Here is a 23,944-nt window from a genome sequence, read left to right as displayed (position 1 = left end):
TAATTGTGTAATCCAGCCTAGAAAATTGATAATCTGCCAAAGTTTCATGCCTGGCAAGTAGATACAGGTTAAGGGTGAGCAATTTAGCAATCCTGAGGTTAGCATTTCCAGATTTTTACAGCAGAAGCAAACCTGTCTGTACCCCTAAAGGTAGGGGGAAAGTTGGTAAGAAATTAAGTCTTGAAATATACCTCACCCATTTTCAGACCCCCATGCAAAAACTTTCTTCATCCCGTTCCCCCAACCACATACACGCCAGTCTTCAGGAGTGAGGGAGATGAAGGAGATCCACCAACATGCCATCCCCACATGACCTCCATCCCCAAACTAGCCTTAATTTCTCCCTCCCATCATTCCCCACTTTGTCTTGTTTCCCTGGGTGAGAGCAGGGCTAGATTCACAAGGAGGATTTAAGTGCTGGTAGGAGGGATCCCTAGTTTGTGAATCCCTCTGGGGCTTAGTCTTGAGTTAGCACCACACTGCTGGGCAGTGTCTGCACTTAGGCAGCTGTGCTCAGGCTCAGCTGCTGAATTTTAGATACTACAGGCACTTTAACAGTGGAAACTTAGGATACCTCTTTGCAGTAAAAAGACCCAACCCCAAGACAGTGAATCTCAGGGCCTGGGATAATTGACTCATGCTCACACTATGTGAGTAAAACTAGCTGTGTAGATTGTCAGGCTTGGGCTGAAGCCTTGTCTCTCAGACCTTCCCCCCTCACCATGTCTCAGAGCCGAAGCTCCAACCCAAGCCAGGGCATCTACCAGGTTATTTTTAGCCCCATAGCATGAGCCCAAGTTAATTGAGCTGGGCTCTGAGACTCATGGCTGTGGGTGGCTTTTTGTGGTATAGACAGAGCCTTAAGCGCTGGCAGGGTTAGGTGGCAGCTGATCAGGGAGATTCTGAATGCCAGTGGCTTCTAAATATTGGACGTAATCATCTAAAGTGGCAGTTAGGCATCTAAATCCCCCTGGTGAATCCCACCCCTAGCAGCCTTCTACTTGCCCTGCCCTTCAACAACATCAGGGATAGGCCAGAGGACTCTTACTGCCACTTTGGCAGGTGTGTTCCGCCAGTGGCTGTGGTAACACCTCACTCCAAAACCTTCTCTTTTTCAAATTGTTGTAACAGCGCACCCCTGGTTGACCATTGACAGCGAAGATTAAACCTTGGACCTCTAGATTGTAATCCAGGCCTGCCTGCATGGCTTGAGCTAAAAGACCTACCCTAGCCAAGGTTGTAACAGGCTCATCAATCTCTGTGTGGCCTAGTTACCACCACAGGGGGCAAATGCCACACTAAGCTGGGACAGGTTATGTTAATAAACACAGGGAGGTAGGCAGGGAGAGGGGGTCCTTTACAGCTTGCTGCACAACTATAGTTTAATTAGCCTGACAGAGCTATTATTTCCTGAGATCTCTCTGAATTTTGATCAGCCATCTGAAAATGCTAACACCATGCACTGTTTGTTATGATGCTACTGAATAACACCAATGTAATGACAGCCATTATGAGATCATCACTTTTCTACCCTGTATCATCAGAACCTTCTGTGAACTTCAAAGTGCTGGGGAAAGCAACATGTATCGCTTTGTAAATCCTCTTTTAAAGCATATCATCCACAGGAGTTCCTTTGACACTGCTGCGAGGAAGCAGTGCCTGAAGTATTTAAAAGCTCTGAGAACTCTGCAGTTTAATGGTCTCAACACCATCTTCTTAGGAGAAACTGATATTTCAGAATCTCTCATAACAGGGGAAAAGATATTGCGGGAAGACAGCCTGAATTGGCCAACATGGACACTCATTCATGCTGCAAGCAATCAAGGTTGGGTGCCTTGGAGATACAGAGTGTTGCTAAGAGATGAACTGCCCATGAAGCAGGATGAAGACATCTTTCAGGAATTCTGCGATTCTCTGAACAAGTTCTATGGGAAATGCATCATTGTAGTGAGAGAGAAAAGGCAGCCTAGTGTGCTGCAGACAAAAGAACCCACTGCTCAGGAGAAGATAAGTCACCCACAGGTCCCATCAGTCATTTACATGTCCAGCATTGAGTGCTGCCCTCTAATTGCTAAAGCCAATGGCCATGAGCTTCTCTCTGTGCCTTTGCCCTACAACTGTCTCCACCCTATGGATGTTGCGTGGTCTTCTTTGAAGTGGTTTATTATTAACAACAGGAAGGAGTTTTGTCTGAGGTCCATTGAGAGAACGTATTCCTACAGGTGTATACTTTTCAGTGACTTGGTTGAGAAAGGACTAGAGAAGATGACCCCAGGCAAATGGAAGATGGCGACTAACAAAGTGCGGAGATGGGAGAACTACTACCTTGATACATTTGCTTGAAGGTTTCCTCCTGCAAAAATCTCTTTGATTTAAAAATAAATAAACTAAAAGATCTATTAGCCAGTGTACCAGCTTTGTTGAGCCACTTCCCTCCTTAGAGGCCACCCTAAAACAGAAACATCAACAATGGTGTTAATAACAAACATCAGGTTAATCTGAATTGTAATCTCTTTATGTGGTCCAGGACTAGGGTGGGAAATGGTGTATAAATGCTGGGTTGGATAGACTTAATTCCCTTAATCACCGAGATGGGCCCAAACCAAAACCCAGAATCCAAACAGCTTGATTTTTGGGACAAGTTTGGATGCTGATCTGGCTCTGAATTTTATGGCTTCTTTCCTTCACCAAATCAAACCCCAGAGTTTGAGTTGGGTCCTGATCTGTATCTGAATTTTGCAGCTCAGGTCCATCTCTGACCCACTTGGGAGATCTACTAATGAGTAAAGAACATCTGAGGTGGAAATGCTCAACAGGGAAAACAAGCCAGAAGAATTCAAGTTACAGTTGACTTTAACATAAAACATAGGTATTGGCACACCACTTCAGACTAGTATCTGATAATGGTCAGCACCAGATGTTTCAGAGAAAGATACAAGAAACCCCATAGAGGTCAATTATGGAATAACCTGCCAAGGAGGAAAGTTTGTGTCTAACTCCTGTCTATTAGTGATTGGTTTATATCCCTTTGGATAAAATAGCGCACTCAACCTAACGTAGCAATGTGCTTTTCTTATCCATTTAAACACTTAATCCTTTTTTGAATCCTACTAAGTTCTCAGACTGAGCGCCTTGTTGCATAGGTTAAGTCTGACTTGTTTAAAGAAGTATTTCTTCATATCAAAATTAACCTGTGTTGCCTTTTCCATTTCACTGAATGTTCCCATGGTCTTGTAAATAAGTGTGCATGATTTGCCTTCTCTACACCATTCATTATTTTGTATACCTTTCCCATGTGCCTCTTACACAGAAAATGATAAAACTTTAACACAAAAAAACACATTTGGATCACATGATGCTTGGCCATTTTTATTCTAATGGCTTGACTGATGCACTGAAAATCCAGGCAATTTTTTCCATGTGTGGAAACCGCATAATATATTATAGAAATTAGAGGTGGAAAAGTAAATTACTTAATTAGGAAATCTAGTGCATCCCTTGGGGGATGACGGTGGAATCAGAGCAGTATCATTTCCCTACCGTATATTTTCTAGTACCGTGTGAATATATGCCTAAAAGTGTGTCTTTTCTTAGCTTCGTGTCCAATTACTATAAACTGCTGCTCTTTTGGGGGGGTGGGAGTTTGGAGGGGGAAGTGACCATGACAGACTAAATGCTGTAAGTGGAAATGGCCCAAGTATGGGCATATGATACTGAAGGAGTAAAAAAAGTATGAGACGACAAGCTTTTATTGTTCAAATACTGTGGGCCTGATTCTGATTTTGCACTGGTGTGAATTTGAAGTAGCTCCTCTCAAGTCAACGGAGTTAAATTGGTGTGAAAACCAATCTGAGAAGAGAATGTGGCCCAGTGTGTCTTTAGAGTGATGAAGGACAATAATTGCATAGCCAGCACAGTATTAATTATTTCATTAACAAACTGGATGATATACAGCACATTTTTGGAATGTCTTTCTTGACCATTTAAACAATAATACTACACTATACACAAGAATAAAACTATCTGATCTGGATTAGACCAGGATAAATCCAAAATAAATCCACTGCATTACTCTGGATTTACTATGGCAGAAGTAAGATCAGAATCTGAAACAAACACTAGAACAAAACAAAGTGCTGGACTGCTTCACCAATACAGTGCCTCCCTACTTAGCTTATGTGCCTCCCCTTTGCACAGTTGTGTTTTTCTTTAGGAACAGATTGAGACACCTTTTACTCACATTGAGCCATCCCCCCATAAGTCAATGGGACTATCTGCAGAGTCAGGCACTACTCAGTGTGAGTAAAGGCCCTTAGATAAGCAAGAGAGAATCTTCCCCTATCGCATGAGATTCTTCATTGTCATCAATCTCAGAAATAAGACCTTCCTCTCGAAGCAATTTATGTCTTAGTAACACAGTAACTTTTAAAAGCTTAACACAGGCAGGAGCTTATCCATTGTGACATTGCACTCCATACATTTTATGGAAAAATGCTAATGAGTGTAAATATAACGTAACTGAAATATGCTTCATGCAAAAGGCCTCTTGTAAGGTATCACCACCACAAGTACTCCTAATCTACTGAGTGTGTTCATCCTATTTGTATTAATGTATCATTCTTGTATCTGAAACTAGGAATATGAAATATAACTCTGGGGTCCTATTGTAATTATGCCAAGTGTGGGCCAGTAATGGTGATTTGACGGCTCTCATTGACTAGGACAATTGGTTGTAGATGGTTTATTTACCTGCAAGCCTTCTTGTGGATGTGTGGGCCAGCCTGTGGGTAATGAAGAATAAGGTCTTACAGTGACATGTGATCATTTCACCTGAACTGGAATCCATCTTAAACCTGGTGCTTTTCCATTTAGAAGGAGGGGTGGGGATCCAGAGAGACAAAAGATTTCCGCCTTGTGCCAAAGCTATAAGAGGGGGTGCAACAGAACAAAGGGGGGGCGAAGTCATGAGAAAATCCCTAGTTACCACCTGAGCTGGAACTAACAAGAACTGTACCAGGGGAAGGATTGGGCCTAGACTAGGAAGGCGCCTAGGCTGTGAGAGAAGCTTATTGAGACATCTCTGAGGGTGAGATTTACCTGTATTCAGTTTCTTAATGTATTAGGCCTAGACTTGTGTGTTTTTGCTTTCTTTTGCTTGGTGACTTACTTTTTTCTGTCTGCTATTACTTGAAACCACCTAAATCCTACTTTTTATACTTAATGAAATCACTTTTTTTTATTAACCTAGAGTAAGTGATTAATACCTGGGGAGCAAACAGCTGGGCATATCTCTCTAAGCTTTAGACAGAGTAAAATGGATTTATTTGGGGTTTGGATCCCATTGGGAGCTGGGTGTCTGGGTGCTGGAGACAGGAATACTTGCTTAGTTGTTTTCAATTAAGTCTGCAACTTTGGGGGCATGGTTTAGACCTTGGGTCTGTGTTGCAGCAGGCTAGTGTGTCTGGCTCAACATGGCAGGGTTCTGGAGTCCCAGGCCATCAGAGAAAATGGGCTCAGAGGTAGTTTCATTACATCAGGTGACTGTCCCAAGGGGGGGGCCTCTGTGACTAAACCTGTCACATCCACCTTAAGTTCTTTTGCATACCTTAGAGAAATTGCAATCTATTCTCTACAGGATTTTGCAATCCTTTAAGATGATGAAAAACCACGTGGCTAATATAGCTCTTTGGGACAGCACTTAGCACAATGGGATTCTGGTCCATGACTAGGACTCCTTAGGCAGTATAGTATACAAATAATACATAATAATATAGTTCTTGACTGGGCTGGTAATTTAGAATAATTAGCATTTTCTATGACTAACCATTTTTAATAATAGGATATTAACAAATAACATGCACCCAATTCCCAGCAGAGGGCATTTAAACTAGCGTGGATGAGTGTTATAAATTCTTTATATGGTTTTTAGTTGCTGTGATTTCAGTATAGTCTCACGAGTACCAGCCCTTGTAATATTGTATAGTCCAATACAGTTGAACATTACCTATTATCAAAGCATATATCTTAATTCCTGTCCCCATCTCTCTTTGTGTGATTAGACTGCACAAGTAGGATAAAGTAATTCAAGTAACTTTGAATAAAGGTTAGAGGTCAGATGAGAGGCGGATGCAAATTCTAATACTGATGAAAGAGCCATAGCAGGTGCCCAAGGCAAGCAGGAATGCAAATAGCTTTAAATTACATGGACCTATGTATTAACTGAAAGAAACCCAAGGAACCCATTGAAATTACTATCTCACTGGCTAATTGGTTCTGAAGTGGAAACACTTTTTCAATGAGCACCCTCTCAATGAAAACTTTATTTGCTCCAGTTCGTGGAGCAGGCATGTAATGACTAGATCACTTCCAAATTTCCTAGTTCTTTGTTTACCAATATGCCCAAGAACTTTATGCATGGAAGTTTAGTAGGTCATTAGGGCAGAATTGGGAGAAAGGGGAGTGGATCACGTTTTTACCTCTTAATTTTAAGCCCAATTTATTTTTACATGCTTACTTTTGGGCATTAGAATCTAGCTTCTGGATAGTCTGCCTGGGTTTAAGCTCTCTTATGTTAAGAACAGGTGAGAATGATGTAAATTACTCTATGAACCATGTGCAAACATAAGAAATAGAAATACATTTCCAGTTTTCTCCAGCAATAGGACAGCACTAGATTTTTTGTAGGAGTCCTCTGGAATTCATCATTTTCCTGTGCTCTACAATGGCTCAACATTATGACAGAGCTTATTTTGTGGTACTCTCTTGGAATCCATTAATGCCACACTCTATACGTTGGCCATAGGTGGCTGCTTGAGCATGTTGCAAGGTGCTGCTTCCCTAGCTACTTCTGGAGCCCTTCCTGTCTGTGCTGGCCCTAGGATTACAGAGATGCTTAGCTAATCCTACCAGTTTGACACAAAAAATGGGCAATACAATTTTAAATAAGGATCAGCTTCAAAGTGGGTCAGTACGTGCAGCTATCAGCACATTTTACTCCACCCTGCTTCTAACGCAATGTGAAATGGGTAAGCACCCACCTCCAAAGCCCATGTTGTACTTCTCAGTTCAGACTGGATCTTGACAATTGCATTTGATTGCTAGGGTGGAGGGGATGGACTGGAGGGCAGTCACCAGGAATTAGGAAGAGAAAGCTATGAGGGATCAGAATGGAGAAGCAAAGGGGGAGCAATTTATATATAAAAGGAGAGCATAGAGCAGAATACAAAAAAGAGTTTTAAAAGACAAACATGGTGAACTGAAAAAAAAAAAAGGTGAAAAAAGGCAACATGAGTAGAAATAGGGTGACCAGATGTCCTGATTTTATAGGGACAGTTCTGATTTTTGGGTCTTTTTCTTATGTAGACTCCTATTCCTCCCCACTCCCTGTCCCAATTTTTCAGATTTGCTGTCTGGTCACCCTAAGCAGAAAAAGGGGAGGAGTATCAAACGTCAAGAAAAAGCATTAAAAAACAAGAGACACAGATGTTAAAAAATGAAGCCCATGCTATCATTCTTATGATCAATGAAAAGTAACAATTATAAATAATTTGCAACTACTACAGTCCTATTTATCTGAGAATCTCCAAGCAGTTTATAGACTTGATTTTAGCCTCATGACAGGTGTGACATACAGCCTTTGATGTTGCTACTGGTTGGTTATAGCAATGTTTGCAGTGGATATTGTCTCAGATTCAAACAGGAAAAGAGCCATATGGCATCAGAGACCAGAATATGCCTAATTATTTAAGTCTGCAACAAACAAACTTTTCATAAAATGCCCTATAAGGTTTCTAGCTTTATGGAGTATGAATACTCCGACAACTGCAGACTATTCATGTAAAAGAGTTAGAATTTGCTGTTGGATAGCTACCGTATATACTTGTTCATAAGCTGAATATTTTTGGTAAAAAAGTGACGCATCAAAGAGCGGGGGTTAGCTTATAGATGGGTCTACACCAAAATTTGATGAATTTAAACTCTATGGAATCATTGAATTGACTATCTAATACAGTGTCATTTTTGTTTACCTGGAGCGTCTGCAGTCATGGAGCCCCTAAAGGCTAGGAGCCAAAGTCTGCCAACCCCAGAAATATAGGGTCAGCTTACGAAAGGGTCATAAAGTTTTTGCTATTTTTACCTATCTTGGGTGGTTGGCTTATAAACGAACGGGCTAATGAACGAGTATATACGATATATTGAGAAAAATATGGCCACATTCCTTGGGTTCTGCTCTCATAAACTAAGCAGGGCTGCTCAGTACTTGGATGATTTGTTGCTGGAAGTAATAATACCTAGTTCTTGTATAGCACTTTTCATCAATAGATCTCAAAGTGATTTACAAAAGAGATCAGTATCATTTATCCTTGTTTTACAGATGGGGGAACTGAGGTAAAGATCCTCAAAGATATTGAAGCACCTGAATGACTTCAGCAGAACTAGGAACAGCACTCAGGTCTCCCAAATCCCAGTCTGGTGCACTATATTAGCTGTATTATTGAACCAGTCCCCTGGTAGGCAAGGATCAACCATGGAAGTATGAGCCTGTGATTTTTCTGGAGATATGGCATTTTAGCTGCACAGTCTCCTTCTAAATAAGTATAAACACCAGAAACCTCTTGGGACTGCAATGGCCCATCCCTGAGTATTGTGGTCAGAGAAGATGTAACTTTCTACAATATTAAGGGACACTGCTTTTCAGGAGAAACCTAAAGCTGAGGCCCTAACCACTCAAGGTTTTTTTAAAAAACCGATGACACTAAAACCAGGCTGTTAACACCATTGTTCAGGCCAAATTCCAGAGTGGGTAATTCCATTCTCTTTATTGAACATGTCTGACACAGTTCCAGCTGGAACCCTTTTTAATTCACTTTCACTTTGTATTAAAAAAAAGCAAGAGTATTAAATAAAAAGCCCCAGCGTAGCATTGCTGGGTCAAGCCACACTTACTCTATTCAAGCAGTCCATAATTCACAAATGTTACTGATTTTTATCAGGAGTCTCACAGTATTTGGTGTTTTTCTTAAAGCCCCAGCTGCTGGAGTCAGTGACTATATGAAACTCTCAGCTTTCTTGGAAAAGTAACTTTCAGCCCTCATGGTTATGGAGAAGCTCTTTAAAACCATGATCCATTAAGACTTGAAAAACAGACACCAGCAGGCCTCTGACATTTCGGGGAACACGAACACACACCCACGCCATCCTTTTGCTAAGGTATTGCATGTTTGGTTATGGTTGGGTTGCTTAATTTCAGGGCAGAGCTAAAGCACAAGGAATTCAAGTGGCCAGCCTTTGAGTTACAGAGCATGCATGCAGGGACTCCGGCTCTGGCAGCAGAATCAGAGGTAGAGGGATGGAAAAACCAGCTACCCCCGGCTTCCTCACCCCCCGCAGCCATGGGACAGGATGAGGAGGTACTGCTGCCTTTGTTCTATTGGACTGGTTCTTCTGGGTCCAGGGGAGGGACTAGGCATGCCCTATGCTCTCCTCTGCAGCTGATGCTGGTTGCCTTGAGAAAGGAGCAAGGAGAGTGTGGGGCTTTCTATTATCTGCCTCCTGCAAGCGCCACCAGCTTGTAGCACCTGTGATGGATTTTCTCGTTAGAAGTGATTGTCTTTCTGCACTCCACAGCTGATTTTAAGAACAGCCTCTTTTACATCACTTGCCTTAAGTGCAGCATTTCTGGTAAGCAGAGACCCAGGCCACTCCTACTGAGGAACCTTTACTGAATAAATAGAGGATGGATATTCTTAAAACATGTATAAAAAGTCAATATGCAGTTTAAGTGAATGCTGCTTGGGGACGGTTTATTTCTCAGACACATCGTTCAATTGAAGGGAAGTCTTCACCCTCCTGGGAAAGGTATCCACATGAGCAGGAAACGTCAGGAAATCTGCAGAGAAAAACAATGATTAAATTAGTGAGAACAGAAAACATGATACGCTTACAACAACATATGGTCTAAATCAGGGTTTCTCAGCCCCTGAGTTGGGCCCCCAAACTGGGTCACCAGAATGTTTCAAAGGGGCACATGGCAGCTCCTGTGTCTCCTATCCCACAGGGCTGGCTGGGCGCGCCTCCCTGCTTCAGACACTGCAACCTCTGGGGTCCCAGTGCCACTCAGGTTTGGCCCAGCTGTCATGACTACGGGAGTCCGGGTAGGCCAAATTTGAGTGAGAGGTACTGCAACCCCACGAGCCAGGTCACAACTCCACTCACACAAAGTTGGTCCAGTCACGGGAGCTGGGCCAAACCTGATTGGTGCTGCAACCCCGGAGTTTGCAATGCCCAGAGCCAAGAGCAAAGCCCAGTCATCCCCACAGCACAGGAGCTGCCACTATGGGATGAGTGCTGGGCAGGATCCACCTGAAACCACCTCAGGGCAGGACCATAACCAGGGCAGGGTGAGAGGGGCAACTGCCCAGAGCGGAAAGCCTCACGGGTGGCTCAGGCCAGCGATGCCAGGTGGGGCTCGATGGGATCAACTCCATGCAATGGGGCTCAGGGAGGGCACACCACCTCCACCCCCAATGAACCTCAATAGACCATCCAGGCTATCTGGGTTGAGGGAGGGAGTGCAACCAAAAAATCTGGGGAGGCACGTGATTCCCCACATATCACCCCTGGTAGGGGGTGTAAATATGTTTGCTTGCCCTGGGCACTTCCGGCTCTGCCCCAGACCCTTTACCCTCAGAGTATTTACTGGGTTGTGAGAAGCCATAAACACTTATAAATGGGCGCTGAGCCCAAAAAGATTGAGAACCACTGGTCTAAATCAGCCTTCTCATGTGGCAAGCCATGACCGAACACAAAGCTCTGCAGCCTTAACACTATGTTGATTGCACAAAGCGGTGGGGAGAAAGTGAATAGGGAAGTGTTATTTACCCCTTCACATAACACAAGCACCAGGTGTCACCCAATGAAATTAACAGACAGCAGGTTTAAAACGAACATTTGGAAGTACTTCTTCACACAGCACATAGTCAGCCTGTGGAACTCATTGCCAAGGGAGACTGTGAAGGCTAAAAGGATAACTACTTTCGAAAAAAGAATTAAGTTCAGTTCATGGAGGATAGGTCATCAATGTCCATTAGCCAAGATGGTCAAGGATGCAACCCCATGCTCTGGGTGACCCTAAGCCCCTGACTGCCAGAAGCTGGCACTAGAAAACAGGGGATGGATCACTCAGTAACTACCCTGTTCTGTTCTCTGAAGCATCTGTCACCAGCCCTGTCAGAAGACAGGATACTGGGTTAGAGGGACCATTGGTGTGACCTAGTACGGCCACTCTTATGTTCCTGTGTTAGAACATCCTTTGGGTTGGAGGGTTCCTCCTGCTGCCACCATTCCCCATGTAAATGAAGAAGAGATTGATCCTCCAATCCATGAGTGTCCCAATAGCTGAGGAGATCCTGAGGATTTGGGGACACCTTCGGATAGCCAAGGTGTTCTTGTGGAAGCCCATCTCCTCAGTACTCCCTGGGCCTCCCCATGCTTCATGACAGCATGGCTCTCTCAGAGGATAACATCAGGGAAGGGCTCCACATGAAACAGGATGCCAGGCAGGAGCAGGGATGTATCTACTTTGGTTTAACCTCTCTCTCTATCCAGCAGAATTTTTATTACTTGTTAAACACGCAAAACATGCTCATTGCTGTACAGTGCCAAATGGAGGATCTGCTCCAATGTTTACAGTCTAAGATGACAGGCAGTATAAATCAGACCCAAAACACGTCAGGACCAAACTATGCCTTTTAGGGGGAAAATCTCCAACACTGGCAGGTATAACCTTTGCGCCAAGAATGCTTCCGGCCCGAATTCATGGCAGACCAGTGATGGTACACAGGCAGGGTCATAAAAGTAGCGGAGTGCTACTGACCACAATCTGAACACTAGCTAATGGAGGGTCAGGGTATAGCCCTTAGGCAGGAAACCATTTTCCCTTGCAGATACAGGCCATAGTGACAGCCAGACTTTCCCACACCTCCCTAGTGCTGTGTCCCAGTGGCTTGAATGGAAGGAGAGGGCTCCTTAATACTTCTTCTCTCACACACACACCAGCACTGGATATTTATTTTTGAAATCTTATCCCGAGACTAGCAGAGTTTTAATAAAACAGTTATTGAAACATGATAGAGAAACAACATAGTTCTTTCCTACCTTCCTAGTTCATAAATTAATCCTTCCCAGACGTCAAATCAAAGGACTATACATAGAAGAAATTCAAAACATTTTCCTCTCTATCTTCCTGTCTCAGCTAACAATGACCCTCCCTGTGGTGCATGGCGTCATGCTGCCATGCTGTGGTCTGGATATTTGGATCAAAGGGAGTCTCCCTGTCTGCTAGTGACAGCTACCATTTTAGTGCTTTGATTCACATGCAGAATCATACTGAATGAATGTGTCTCATGGAAACTTTTCTACCTGCCCTTTGCTGTTTTCCTTAGGCCTTGTCTACAGCTTGCACCAGTTTAGTTGAACAGGTTTAGTTAAAGCATTGCAAATCCCTGCAGGGAAACTCTTATTTCAGTTTAAGAGTAGTTTATTTCTATTTGCCTTAAACCTGTTCCTAATCAGCTTGGGCCAAACTGCAATAAGTCTGGTTTAAACTGAATTAGGAGTGTCTATGGAGCCTTGTGTACCAGTTAACTAAATCAGTTTAAAATCACAGCTGAAGCTGCACCTAAAGTGGTGAAGCAACTTGGCATATAGACAACCACTGCATTCTCACAACTTATTCTTAGGGCTATACGCTGCCACCAGCTATTATGCATAACTCCCATTCACTCAAGAAGGAGTTCCAGAAGAAGAATAATGGTGACATGACTTGGGCCCAACACTTTTAAAAATCTAAATTGATTTCTTACATGGGGCGATGCTTAATTTAAAAATGCAACAGGAGTCCTGCAATAACACTTTACATTTACAAAGAAGTAAAGTGTATGGAAGTCGTATTAGCCTCATTTTACTGATACAGAAATTAAGGCACAGAGCAAGAAAGTGACTTGTCCAAAGTCACATAGCAAACAAGTGGCAGAGCAGAGAATACAACCCTTGTCTCTTGATCCCCCCTGCAGTCTTATGCGCAAATCACTAGACAACACTTTTCTGGGTACCACATCCTAGATGGTGTACATTATACTGGCACGACTATAATTCTCCATGCTATGGGCTCAGTCAGATGCTGAGCATGCTCAGCTCTCTCTTAAGCCAGTCTAAGGCAAGGGTATGCAACACCTCTAAGCACTGAGCACTGCTCACAGCCCATTTATACCAGTAAAGTGCACAGCCTGCTGTGTAGTGATATATCCACCTTGCATGATATATCCATCTGAAAGAACTCCTTGAGATACAGTTTTGCTCTTCCAGATAAATTACTTTCGTCCTGTAACACACTTAAAACTATGTGAGAGATTTGAGTTTTCTTTAAAGTCTTAGATTTTTTTAAAGGCCAGAAGGGACCATTAGATCATGTAGCCTGACTTCATGTATAACACAGACTGCAGAATTTTCACCCAGTTACCCCTGAATTGAGCTCAAATTAAACTTGTCTTCTGGTGCTCAGATCCCACAGGCGCTGAGCATGGTATAAAAACTTAGGTAGATACATAGCAGAAAGAGAATCTCTTAAAGGTCATGCACTGCAGTGTGACTTTTCTGGTGATAATTGTGTTAGTGCTAGAGGATTGAACCGCTTAGCATACATGCATGTGCTGAAGTACCACAGGAAATATTTTTGTTTGACGACAAGTGGTGATGAGTGAGATAATGCCTGAATCCAACTAGATCAGAACCAAAACATAACAATGAGCTATAACAGTATATTGCACACCAACTGAGCCAGTAATTCTATACCGTGTAAGATTCTTCAGTCTTCCTTCTTCTCTGCTTCCTTTTTCAGCTTTGCCTCACGTTCTTTTTTCATTTTTTGTTCAATTTTTTTACTCTGGTATATTTTTACTCCAGCAAATGCCAAGCAAAGAATTAATGTTTTAGCTGCCAAAATGTACATCAGCAGTGGAAAATTCTCCAAAGCCTGAAATATAGAACAATATATTTCAACAGAGTTTCTACAACACTTGAGCAACTGGAACATTTAAAGCACATCTATGGCATACAATCAACTTCCCGATGGAAGCTGTATTATTCAGATTTTGTTCATGCTATGGCAATGCAGTGCATGCATTCTTCCCATGGGAAATTTCAGGCCATGTGGATCAGAGTTCAGGTGCAGACTGCAAAATATTTCCCTCCATTTTTCTCAATTTGTAAACGAATTTGCTTTGCCTGTATTCACACCTCCTTCTGTGTTTGCTCTTCCATGAATTAGTTTACTGGCAAGATGGTTTGTTTGAAGGGCAAATTTTAAGTGAATGTTGCAAGAGATTTGCAGAAAGCAAACTTGGAGTAGTAATTGTGAGGATTCACCTGATTCCTACACTTGTCTCACACATTAGGCATGATCAAAGTTCCTTTCCTGGGCAGTGCTGAAGATTTTTGGCCTTCCTAGAAGTTTATGTACTCAGTTTTGCCATTGACTTCAATGAAGTCAGGATTTCACCCCAGGTTTCTGAAGAATCATCAACTGGAAAAGAGGGATTACGGTGGATGATAACTCTAGAACCATTAAATATCAAAACTCCTCCTGGCACCTCTTTGCCTGAGTTACACAACAGCCCAAATGTGCTCCTCTTACATGGAGCCTGCTAGCCATGCTGATGACCATCTTACCTGGACCTGACAACAGGTAGCTACAGAATATTATCAAAGATGAGCAAATCAGGCAATGGTAATACTGGCTCCAGACCAAGATCTTTATGTGTTAGTTTGTTGCAATTGCAAGATGGAAACAAAACAGGAATAGCATAAGGTATTCATGTACGAGACCAAAAGAGCCAGAGCTGAGCCAAGAATTGTAGCTTAGGAGATGTAGGCCAATGTCTGACAAATCAGAGACATCATCTTCCTCTGAAATAAGGACACTGTCTTGGATTGTGACCAGGCCCCACCAATACTGGGGGGTTGTGAGGGCTCTAGTTGGCTCTTTTCCTTGTTCACTCAAAGCCATAATCTTGAAGGCATGCAGCAGTGGCTGCCAGGCTCTGTAGGAGGGGGGGATGGAGGAATGACGGTTGTTTCAGTGAATACCTGTGCAGATGTCGGAATCCAAAAAGGGAGTGCTGCGTCTTGAAAAAAAGTATCTCATCCACTCAGAGCACGGAAATACACCATGAGACTGGGTGCAGAGATCAGATAACCCTGAGTTCATCCCAACTCTGGCCCACACAGAGCTCCAGGGAGGGGCTATAAAAGCAGCTGATCCAGAAACAGGAAGTTGTAGGTTTCCTGGGATAAGGCTGTTTTTGTTGCCCAGGGGTGGATAATGAATGTTGATCTGTGGAATCCCTGTGTTTCATACTGATTTTTTTATTTTATTATTATTTTATTTTCGGGGGTTAACTGCTTTTCTGTGAGTAAAATACAGAGTTGTGAATGAAAAAAAAAATCCAACTGGCTCATCTCCCATTTTTATGTTGAGTTGCTTCCCCAGGTTGCAATGACCTCTGTGTCCAGCCAAAAGAGCTCAGACATTTCATAATGAATATTTCACAATGTGCTGCTTGTGAATAAATTTCAGGCCACACATCAGTCACAAAAGCTATCTGGCCAATCATTCTGAGTAATGCTGAATCTGAGAAAACAGATCTGTTTGCAGACAATTTGCACACAGAAAAACTTGCAGAATAAACTATTTGTTATTTATTTATTGGGGAGGGATAGCTCAGTGGTTTGAGCATTGGTCTGCTAAACCCAGGGTTGTGAACTCAACCCTTGAGGGGGCCATTTGGGGATTTAGTTGGGGATCAGTCCTGCAGGGGGTTGGACTAGATGACCTCCTGAGGTCCCTTCCAACCTTGACAGTCTATGTATATTCTTAACCAAGCTCTAGGCACCATCACAAGTCAATGAGGTGATAAATATCCATTACAGTATGGTGAGACGGGTTCGCTGGGGCCCTGCTTACACTAGAATGGTTGTAAACTATGAGTGTTGAACTTAATTGCAAGGGCAGACAAACGGAAACTATGTTCCGCACCCTTTTAGTGAAACAACCCATGTTCTCAGTAAATGGGTTGTTTTTCTAATGTAAGCAGGGCATAGGTAGGTGGGAGGATGTCTGCTCGATTCAGGATAGAAGATATTTGATAGTGTCTCTGATATAGACCAATATTAAATTCTTCAGAGGAAACCAAACCAAGGCCAGGATCCTGCAAAGATTACGCATATGCTCAGCTTTAAGCACACACATAAATATGGGAGTATGGGGAAAGCAAACAGAATTGAGTAGAAAAATGTAAGTCCCAGTTGACCTAGTGCCTAGCCCAGGGATCGGCAACCTCTGGCACGCAGCTCGCCAGGGTAAGCACCCTGGCAGGCCAGGCCAGTTTGTTTACCTGCCACATTGGCAGGTTCGGCCGATCGCGGCTCCCACTGGCCGCAGTTCGCTGTCCCAGGCCAATGGGAGCTGCAGGAAGCGGCGCGAGCGAGGGATGTGCTGGCTGCCGCTTCATTGCGTCTGGTGTGCTGCTTGCTAAGTGGTATATCGGCATCAGGGATACCGCGCAGCAACACAGGGATGAGTGGTATATACAACACAGCAACTGAGCTACAGCACAGCCATGAAAAGGAGACTAGGCAGAAAGTAAGATAAGCAGAGCCAAATGCCACGCGGAGTGTGTTTTTGGAGAAGCAAGACAGAGTCTGCCTATAGTACTCTGAGGCCCATAGCAAAGTCCTTATTCATATGCACACAGCAAAGTCAACTTGCAAGGCACTGAATATATATGGTAGGAAATACAATAGTAAGTCTCCAGATTCCATGGGGAGAGAGCTGTGGTTAAATCCCCTTACACATGAACATGGCGTTTATTCCAAACAAAGACACACACGCTCCAACTCAACATCCCCAACTCTACCTTAACACACTCCTCTTTAACACTCCCCCGGCCCTCCAGGCTTTAATAACAAAAGTCTCCTCACCCTCCAATTAAATTCCACCATCTTGGATCTCTGACGATGTCACGGGTCACACCACAGTCTAAGCCCAGCAACGTTTGTCAGATTTATAAGAAACTAGTGGAGGCGGATTCATCTGAGGAAATAAAAATAAAGAAAGAAATGAGCCAGTCTGTCTGCATTTGACATGTCCTAGCTGCAGGTCTCTGACAAGCACACCGAGCCTACTGCTACAATACTCTAGGAACATTCAGTAACCACGTCACAGGGAGCGGATTATTTTGTAGCTGGTTGAGTGACAGGTACAATGGCCATTTGGAGCCTTACACAGAGCTGAAGGTTGACAGGCCTAGAACAGGTGTCATTTGTTTGTATGGAGGGGGCCCATCCCTTCCAGACACAGCAAATCCCTGCAGCTGTTCAACTATAAATGCAACGCTGGCTGCTTTAATAAGCATGACGTGTGTGCAAAGGAAGTATCCCCATGAGATGTTTTAGGAAAACAAACCCACCAAAGCCAAGGCTGCGGTTTTAATCCCACCGGCCCTGCTCTGAGCTTGAATCCCCACTGCTTCGATTGCTCTTGTCCAGTGTTTCTCAAACTGGGGTTGCACTTATGTAGGGAAAGCCCCTGGTGGGCCGGGCTGGTGTGGTTACCTGCCCCGTCCACAGGTCCAGCCGATCGCGGCTCCCGCTAGCCGTGGTTCGCTGCTCCGGGCCAATGGGAGCTGCTGGAAGGGGCGTGGGCCAAGGGAGATACTGGCCACCACTTCCAGCAGCTCCCATTGGCCAGGAGCAGCGATTCGCAGCCAATGGGAGCGGCAATCGGCTGGACCTGCGGATGGGGAGGTAAACAAACTGGCCCAGCTCACCAGTGGCTTTCCCTACACAAGCGGTGACCTCAGTTTGAGAAACACTGCTCGTCTTTAGTATCATCTGGGGGAAGTGAAAATATGCTTCTGGATTTTGAAAAAACACTATACATAAGTCTTCCTATGGCAAACACAACATGAAAGTTAAACTCACTGTCAGTGATCCTCTAGGGCACTTGCTGTTGCTGCTAGCACTGAGATCTCCAGCTGAGGAATGTTTGAGGAGCCTCGAGTGGACATAAGGCAGCTACATATGGATGAGTCTGCATTTTGGTTTTCACCTCTGCTTATCCAGTGGTTTCAGAACATCAGACACATGGGTTCCACTTTAAATAGATTTCCCTGCACATGCTCTACCTGTCCCTGAGCTGATTCTCTATGCGTGTCCCAAGTTTGTGCAGACGCTTCCCAGGTTGCGCAAACCTAACTTATGGAAATCCGGACTTATGGAAAAAGTTATGTAAGCACTTTTTTTTTTTTGGTGTAGTTGTAGGAGATACATTCCCGACTTATGCAAAACTCGACTTACACAAGGCGTTCCAGAACGGAACGCTTGCATAAGTCGGGGAGCTTCTGTATAACAACAGTTTCACTGTGTGATCTGCAGAATGGGGACCACTTCTTAGCCACTTGTAGAGCTATACAAACAATAACAATAAGCCCACCATTGCCGCCTTTCTGATCCTTCTCTCACTAAGACAGAGGAGTCAAGTGAGTGGTCTTAAGGCTTTTGTGTGCCCTTGAGACAGATTCCTACCTCCTGTCATTTCTCCTACTTACAGCATCAGCTTTACTCACTGTTCTGAACTGGTTTGAAGCCACCTTTATATATCAGTGTTGCATATCCACTCTCTGATGTCCCCAACCTCCAGTGGCCCCCCTTAATCCTGCTTTAGGCCTCTTGGGTTCTCCTGCTTCCCTATCTTGACCCAGGCCTGGTAAATCTTGGCAGAAGAAAGAAGTCTGGATGTGTATATATGAAAGGCAGGACTGAGTGCTCCATACTTTAAAGAAACATTTATTAGCATTGACATCACTGGCTTAAAAACAAAAAAGCTCACATACTGTACTCTCAAGGTTATGTTATCTTAAAGGGAGGCAGGCAAATAAACAATGGAAGTTTCATGTTTGCTTTTTCAAAGGCAGATAAGGCAGAGATAGGAGTTTAAAAACATCTACACTCAGCTGTTTGTTCCCCTGAAAATGTATATTCTCTTAATAAATACAACGGTCATGGCAAGGAGACCCAGCTCAGTGTAAAGGAGGTCACCTTCACTTGCAGTCAGGACTTCCGAGGAGATCTTGTGGTTATGTCACATGAGCGACCGAGCATCTGATCTCCACTCTGAGCATTGTCACAGACTTCCAGGGCTCAGTTCACCACTGACTTGCATGTCGCACAGTCATTTACACCTGCGCAAATGCATGTAAAAGGACCACCACCATAGTGGTACCTCATAAACTTTAACACGTTTATCCCCACAACACCTCTCTAAGGCAGAGCAGTACCATTATCCCTGTTTTATGGATGGGGAAACTGAGGCACAATGAATCAAAGTGGAGAGCAGGGAAGTGAACCCAGGACTCTCAAGGCCTAGGCTGATGCTTTAACCACTACACCATCCTTCCTCTCTACCTCTGCTCCCAAACCATAATCCTCCACTCACTCAGTCTCACATCAACTGTGCACAGCTGTAAATGACTAGATGAGGTACAAGGCAGTAGGGAATGAGGCCTCTTATGTGATGTTGTCTGGGAAACTCCCATGGCCTATTGATAGCTTTTTTTACTCAGCAGCGTAGCTCATATAGTGGGGCTTATAATACTGTTCTACCTGGCAGGGGTGTTGTGAGGCTTAATTAACGTATATAAAGCGCCATGAGCCGAAAGGCACCATAAAAGGGCAAAATACACCTCTACCCTGATATAACGCTGTCCTCGGGAGCCCAAAAATCTTACCGCATTATAGGGGAAACTGCATTATATCGAACTTGCTTTGATCTGCTGGAGTGCACAGCCCCACCCCTCCCAGAGTGCTGCTTTACCATGTTATATCCGAATTCGTGTTATATCGGGTCGCACTATATCGGGGTAGAGGTATAGGATGTATTTGATTGCGCCTACAGTAAGGTGACAGCAGACTATAACCTGCACTAAAAAATGTGTATCCTCCTTTCATTTGGACAGAAACCATGTTTTCTTCTTTGGACCATCTCTCACTATCTTGCTGATCTTGCTAGCTTCCCCTCATTCACATATTTAAAGAGACATCGATACATTTTACAGCATGCTATTGGGCAGAGGAACAATCACAGGGCTTGACTTGTTGATGCTACGCTGTGTGTCAGGCTGGGATCTCTGAGAGTGGGACCAAGATACCCCAACATGGCTCTCCGAACCCAGACAAAAAGCTGCTGTGTGACACAGCGGGAGAGGATCTGAACCTGGATTGCCATTCCCACAATTCCTCAAAACCCCAACAGCGCATGTGATCATGGGTGCCGGGTTTGTATAATTTGTGGTCATGCCCAGAACGGGTCCAAGCAGAGCTGTCCCGTCCATAGGACAGACCAGGGCAACCACCCCGGGGCCGACGCTTTGGGGAGCCCTACATTTCAAGGGTCCTGGTGGACCTGGGGCGTTAGCAGGGGGTCTGGCGCCGGCAGCAGCAACTGACCTGGCCCCATTCCACCCCTCCCCACCCCCATTCCACCCCTTTCCCAAGCCTCTGCCCCGCCTCTCCTCCTGGCTTCCATCCCCTACCCCAAGCAACACTGGGAGCCAGGTTGCTTGCTGCTTCCAGCGCCAGGCCCCCCACTAGCCCCCCAGACACCCCTGGACCCCGCATCAACCTGAAGCACAGGGCTACCCCCAGGCACGGGAAACCCAAACATTGGTGGAGTTGGGCCAATGTTCCTAAATACTGGTGGAGCATGGGCACCACAGGCCCATGTAACTTGCTGCCTATGCATATGATACAGGATGAAATCATTAAGGGCCAGTCGGATCCAGATACTTTTATAACTCAAACAGAGTGGCCCAGATTCTCCTCTAGGCTACGCTGGCGTAAGTCAAAAGTTGCTCAGTTGAGGCCAGTGGAGTTACTCTGGGTTCGAACTAGTGTAGTTGAGAGCAGTCAATTAAATGAATAACAGAAATATACAGCACTGCTGAGATCTTCATACCTGGAGTTGTAGCGAGCAGATGTATTAACAGCCTCTCCGACAGAGCCTCATATATGCCATACTCTGGAAATTAAACATGGAGCAAAGGGAAATTTAAAGAGACAGACTTCAAATCATATTACAAATGCCTGCAGCAACTCAGATTGTTAACCCTGGGGCCCCAGCACACAATTTTAGTCACATGCCAGACTGCACGTAGATCAGAGGGGTTTCCACAATGCCACCACCACCGTTGCACTCACTACAAGCCCAACCACCCTACTGCTGGGCTACTTCCACCTGCTCGCCTCCCTCTTAACACCACCAATGTCCATTGCTTCTCACTTGCCTTGCACCCCTCAGCACCCTGTCCGGCTTTCCTGCTGCCAGTTACCAGCTTCCCATCACTCCCTAGTGCTCCTCCTCTACCAATCCACTGCTTGATTGTACTGCCTTCCCTTGACATTGTTACTTGGGCCCTGCTACCTCTGCTCCCCCTGACTCTTCACCCCCAAACAAGGCACTTCCCAATGCAAGTCCTCTCCCAGCTGTCACCGACACTGCACCTGAATTGCACACGCAGCTCAGGAAACTGAACATTACTGTATTGAAAAAATTACTTCATTCTCTTTCTGCTATTCATTTACTTCACTCAGCTGAGACAGAGAAACTGAACATAAGTGAAACTGACTAGCCCATAGCCAACTTCATTTTCAGGTTCTCATACCCCAGAACTCTGCATCAGGGCTTGGGTTGCAGTACTGCAGGGGATGGTCACATCCAGTCAAATATGTTTTCACTGAATTTTAAAATGATATCAAACCATTTTAATGAGCTGGGGTGGGGTTTCTTACAAAATTTGGGGCTCAAAACGTCCAACACGTGTCCAATAAAGTTGCTGAGACAGACTGGGGAAATGGATATAGCCCAGAAAAAAACAAACAAGCCCAATTTTGAACTGCCTTGCACGTGTGTGTAAGGTGTCTGACAGCAATGCCAACACACAATGCAAACCAACAGGGAATCAGGCCCAGAAACGTAACTTTACCTGAAACTCACTTTGTTTAAGGTTTGCATTTTGTGCTGAAAGTCTAGCTCTTACAAAAACCCCTAGGTCACGGATTCATTTTAAAAATAAGACCTTCCCAAAGAGAACCGATTGATACAGTACCTTGCAGCAGGCAGCCATTACACACAGAGGGGAAGTGGACACAAACTACAAATACCAGAAGACATACAGCTGGCAAACTACAGCTCCCAGCATGCCACAAACATATCTGGCTGTTAACCCTTTTTTCCAGTATACCTCTTTAAAACAAACGTGCACAGTGCACATTCTGGCACATTTAACACCATGTATATTATTAACAATGATAATGTGGAATTTGTCCTTTTAGAATGACACCTGGTAGAATACGTGGAAAGCTTGTTCTACAGGTGTGGAAAAAAATAGAAATCCAGAGTTAAAGTACCCACAACATCCCATATTCATATGTGCCTATGCAGCATCTGTGTAAGGTAGATACATGCTTTTGACATGAATCTGTACTGGCTGACCTTTAAACCCTATACACTATGGCAGTTTGACCGTTACTTGCAGACAATCTTAACTAAGATCTGCTTTGGAATTAACCTGTACCTGGTAGTTTAGGTTGAAGTTCTAAACCCATCTCATCACCTTATCTGTCCCTGAAAAACAAGACAAGGAACCCCTCTACCCATCCATATTCTAGATTCTTCTATGGCCCCCATAACTTTTATGTCTGAGCACCTCTTACTCATTAATGGACATCATCCTTACAAACACCCTTCTGAGGTAGGGAAGTGCTATTCTCACTTTATATGTGGGGAACTGAAGTATAGGACAGATTAATTTGCCCAAGTTCACAAAAAAAGGTTGGGGCTGAGCAGGAAACAGAACCAAGTTGCCCGAATCCTAGTCTAGTGTTCTAACTGCTAGATCCTCTCTCCTAGCCTTGGGCTAATGGGAGTCAGAGAGAGCCACCCAATAATGCACTACCTGTTTTATTTTCTAACAAGGTCCTAAGATACCATGACAAGGAACACGAGAAACCAGGAAATGTGGGCAGTTTGCTTCTTTTTAAAGAATGTTTTTAAAGAATTGCTCTGATACAATTTTATACATGTTATTGGTTTAGGTAGATGGGGGCCAGATGCTTAGCAAGTGTAAATGGGCACAACTCCATTGAAGTCAGTATAGCTGAGGAGCAATAAAGCTGAAGTCACCTTACAGCGGCTGAGGATCTGACCCAGATAGTGTATTTGTCCCTCCATGTTTGAAGAGTTTATGCAATGTCTTTGCAAGACAGATAATCTCTATAGTTTCAATGTCCAACCTAAATGAGTTACACACAAAAAAACAGCAACACTCTTTCGGTTTGAATAGTAAATGGTGTTGATTTGCCATGTAGACCTGCATGACATATTATTATTTTCAAACCATGATTTTTGACCTGACAGCATTCCTTTAATAGCACAAGTATTGTCTTTCTAGTTCACCATGCTGGACACTGATGTATTTTTGTTACTCCATACACACATAGCTGCTCACTGTAAAAAGGCAGCTAAATGGAAACAGAAGGCCTTAAGCAAAGTAACCTGAATAGAAATAGAATATGACTTTCTAGTGATGGAAAAATTAATGCCTAAACTGTTAATTTCTCAGGAGATTTTCATGTCCTGTGGTTATCCTTTTCCGTGTGTGCAATGAAGCCATGCTCAGCTACAGACTAAAGCACTTGTAGTAAGATGAGGCCCTGAAACACATTTTTGTGTCAGAGGCCCAGTCTAAGGCCTGAAGCCTGAACCAAAGTACTTCCAGGCATTGCTAAGCAAAAGCTGGGCTGTGAGCCAGTTAGGTCTGACTAGTTTACC

At 44.0% G+C, this 23,944-nt stretch overlaps 2 protein-coding genes across 3 annotated transcripts; one reads left to right on the top strand and one right to left on the bottom strand.

Moving 5' to 3' along the window:
• The first annotated feature begins 1,581 nt into the window (after positions 1–1,581).
• On the top strand, positions 1,582–2,343 carry C1H21orf140 (chromosome 1 C21orf140 homolog). Its single transcript, XM_050929688.1, has one exon. It carries the CDS (start codon positions 1,582–1,584, stop codon positions 2,341–2,343), a length of 762 nt encoding a protein of 253 aa, XP_050785645.1.
• A 6,457-nt stretch (positions 2,344–8,800) lies between these two features.
• SMIM11 (small integral membrane protein 11) lies at positions 8,801–22,278 on the bottom strand. 2 transcript variants are annotated; one of them, XM_050929824.1, is made up of 5 exons: positions 22,221–22,278; positions 21,071–21,133; positions 17,038–17,149; positions 13,852–14,032; positions 8,801–9,889 (listed from the first exon to the last, which is right to left on the bottom strand). In XM_050929824.1, exons 3-4 carry the CDS (start codon positions 17,056–17,058, stop codon positions 13,865–13,867), a joined length of 189 nt encoding a protein of 62 aa, XP_050785781.1. In that variant the 5' UTR covers positions 17,059–17,149; positions 21,071–21,133; positions 22,221–22,278; the 3' UTR covers positions 8,801–9,889; positions 13,852–13,864. The 2 variants fall into 2 exon arrangements, with proteins under 2 accessions (XP_050785781.1, XP_050785790.1); XM_050929833.1 differs by lacking the exons at positions 21,071–21,133; positions 22,221–22,278 and having other exon boundaries at positions 17,038–17,260.
• Positions 22,279–23,944: the final 1,666 nt, after the last annotated feature.

This window comes from Gopherus flavomarginatus, chromosome 1 (genome assembly GCF_025201925.1).
Source record: "Gopherus flavomarginatus isolate rGopFla2 chromosome 1, rGopFla2.mat.asm, whole genome shotgun sequence".
Lineage (NCBI taxonomy): Eukaryota > Metazoa > Chordata > Testudines > Testudinidae > Gopherus > Gopherus flavomarginatus.
Note: the sequence above shows the minus strand (reverse complement) of the source record. Positions and strands in the feature narration are given on the sequence as shown.

What these genes read in the sequence shown, in the direction of transcription:
- C1H21orf140 (XM_050929688.1), top strand. Translation starts at nt 1,582, where the DNA reads ATGTATCGCTTTGTAAATCCTCTTTTAAAGCATATCATCCACAGGAGT.
- SMIM11 (XM_050929824.1), bottom strand. Translation starts at nt 17,058, where the DNA reads ATGGTGGAATTTAATTGGAGG. An exon ending in TGGTGGAATTTAATTGGAGG is followed by an intron (nt 14,033 to 17,037) that starts GTGAGGAGACTT and finishes TCTATATTTCAG; the next exon opens with GCTTTGGAGAATTTTCCACT.